General features: G+C 64.5%; 1 protein-coding gene across 1 annotated transcript; it reads right to left on the reverse strand.

Moving 5' to 3' along the window:
* Nucleotides 1–527: 527 nt before the first annotated feature.
* On the reverse strand, nt 528–1631 carry LOC136460402 (uncharacterized). Its single transcript, XM_066460112.1, has 3 exons — nt 1549–1631; nt 871–1465; nt 528–587 (listed from the first exon to the last, which is right to left on the reverse strand). Exons 1-3 carry the CDS (start codon nt 1629–1631, stop codon nt 528–530), a joined length of 738 nt encoding a protein of 245 aa, XP_066316209.1.
* Between the last annotated feature and the right edge of the window lie 291 nt (nt 1632–1922).

Consider the following 1922-nt stretch of genomic DNA (forward strand, 5'->3'; position numbering starts at 1 on the left):
ACGCCTTCATGGCGGCCGAACCTGGATAATCGTGTCTGTCTTGTGTCACCGTCTTGTTTGTGGCTTGCGCATCTATCTGCCGACAATCTACTACCTTGGGCATACCCCTAGGTAGACTGCCGACCATATTTCATCGACAAAGGCCTACGGGACTCACCCTCAGCTTTCTCTTTCTAGCTTTGGACCTCGACCCGAGAGGCCTCGATCACCTTGAGGGCCTCTGCCAAGGCACCTTTCATCAGCAGGTGCGCGCCCTGCTCCCCCCCTAGCTGCCCGGCGATGGCCTTGGCAGAGACCTCCGCTTGTTCGGCCCGGGACCTGAAGGTGTCCCGCTCGCCGGCCACTCGGGTCAACTCCTCCTCTAGCTCCTTGATCCGTGCCGCCAAAGAAGCGGCCTGCTCCCGAGCCGTGGCCGCCTTGGCCTTCATGTCAGCACAGCAAAGACGGAGGTCCTCCACCTCCGTGCTCCGCGCCGACAGAAGCTCATTGGCATTAGCGAGCAGGTCCTTCTGCTACCGGAGCTGGTCCTAGACGCCCCTCTCCCGCCGGAGGAACAACGACTTCCCAAAGGACCGGGCCTCGAGCTCCTGGATAGGAAGAACAAACATCAAGCACTACGAGAAAACTCGGGGAAAGACGACATAGCACGAAAAAAGAAAGCGTGCACCTGGGCAATGCCTGGCAGATCGTCAGCCATGACGGACATGGCTGTCCGCAGCGACCACTCCGCCAGCTGGCGGAATTGCTCGAAGGAGCCCCAGCGCCCCCCTCAGCCACGTCCTTGAGGGCGAACAGAGGCTCCCCCTCAGGGTCGTCCTGGCTCCGCCACAAGACACGCGGGCTATCCCACCCGCGGGGCTCGGGTTTTACCCGGACAAGAGCTGAGCTCCCCTCGCCCGAGGTCGGAGCTGGCTGCTCCACGGTACTGGCCGCCTCGGCGTCTGCCACGTCCTTCCCCCGGGAAGTATTGTCGGAGGAGATCGAATGGACCTCCACCTCCCGGGCGCTTCCCTGTGACGGCGGTGGGTCTTGGACCAAGGGCGGTACTACAGCTTGCCCCGCCTCCGTCTCCATATCCTGGGCCACCGGCTTTGCCATGCCCATGCTAGCCTCCGCCACCTCGGCCTCGGTGGTCCTAGGAGCCCTGGCCTCCGTCGCTTCAGCCTCAGAGGTCCTAGGGGCCTCGGCCTCGCCCTCGGTGGCATCAGCGACTGGCGGCGCCTTGGCTTCATCTGACGCGCGGGCCTCGGCCTGGCGGGGCGTAGGCGCCTCCTCCCCCGCTTGCTTCGTGGCCGCCTCGGTAGCCCCTCCTTGGGCGACCGGCTCCTTCGGGTTAGCCCTGGCCGACACCATGCCATGCTCTATGGCGGCTTGCGCCTCCACCACCCATTGGGTGGGGGAGCTGGTGCTCACCTTGAGCGCCTTACGTGGTGCCAAGGCAGGCGCTTCTGCCTGACGCTTCCGGCTGAAGACAAAGCACTCATGGGGTTAGCATACTGCCAAAGAATGGGTGGAAGATGCCGCAAACTCCACTGACGAAACACTTACCTCGAACGGGGACACAACCGCTTTCGCACTGCGTCCCTCATCCTCTGCAACGGCGGTGGTGGCGGCGGTGGCACGGCCCCCATGTACGCTGGTGCCAGCTAGCCCTCGCCAGACTCCGGTGCCCCCTCGACCCTCTGCGGAGGTGATTGTGTCACCCCCGCCACCGCCTGCTCCACCTCCGTCATTGAGCCCACTGGGTTGACAGCGCGCTTCCCTAACGCCCGTGCCTCGGGCATGTTGTCCTCGGCCCCAGGGCGGGTGATCGCCGGCCCTAAGGCGTCCTCTCCTCCTCCTCCTAGAAACGCTGGGCTACTTGTCGATGCCCCGGGCGCTGTCCCCCTGATGTCAGGGAGATGGTCCAGGGTACCCCGCCC

This window comes from Miscanthus floridulus, chromosome 6, assembly GCF_019320115.1.
Source record: "Miscanthus floridulus cultivar M001 chromosome 6, ASM1932011v1, whole genome shotgun sequence".
NCBI lineage: Eukaryota > Viridiplantae > Streptophyta > Magnoliopsida > Poales > Poaceae > Miscanthus > Miscanthus floridulus.

Bases quoted from the DNA above. Each gene is read 5' to 3' on its own strand.
- LOC136460402 (XM_066460112.1), bottom strand. From the start codon at position 1,631: ATGGGGGCCGTGCCACCGCCGCCACCACCGCCGTTGCAGAGGATGAGG. The intron at 1,466-1,548 runs GTAAGTGTTTCG...CTTTGTCTTCAG, and splicing joins CGGTTGTGTCCCCGTTCGAG to CCGGAAGCGTCAGGCAGAAG. The intron at 588-870 runs GTAAAACCCGAG...CTTCCTATCCAG, and splicing joins GGAGCTCAGCTCTTGTCCGG to GAGCTCGAGGCCCGGTCCTT.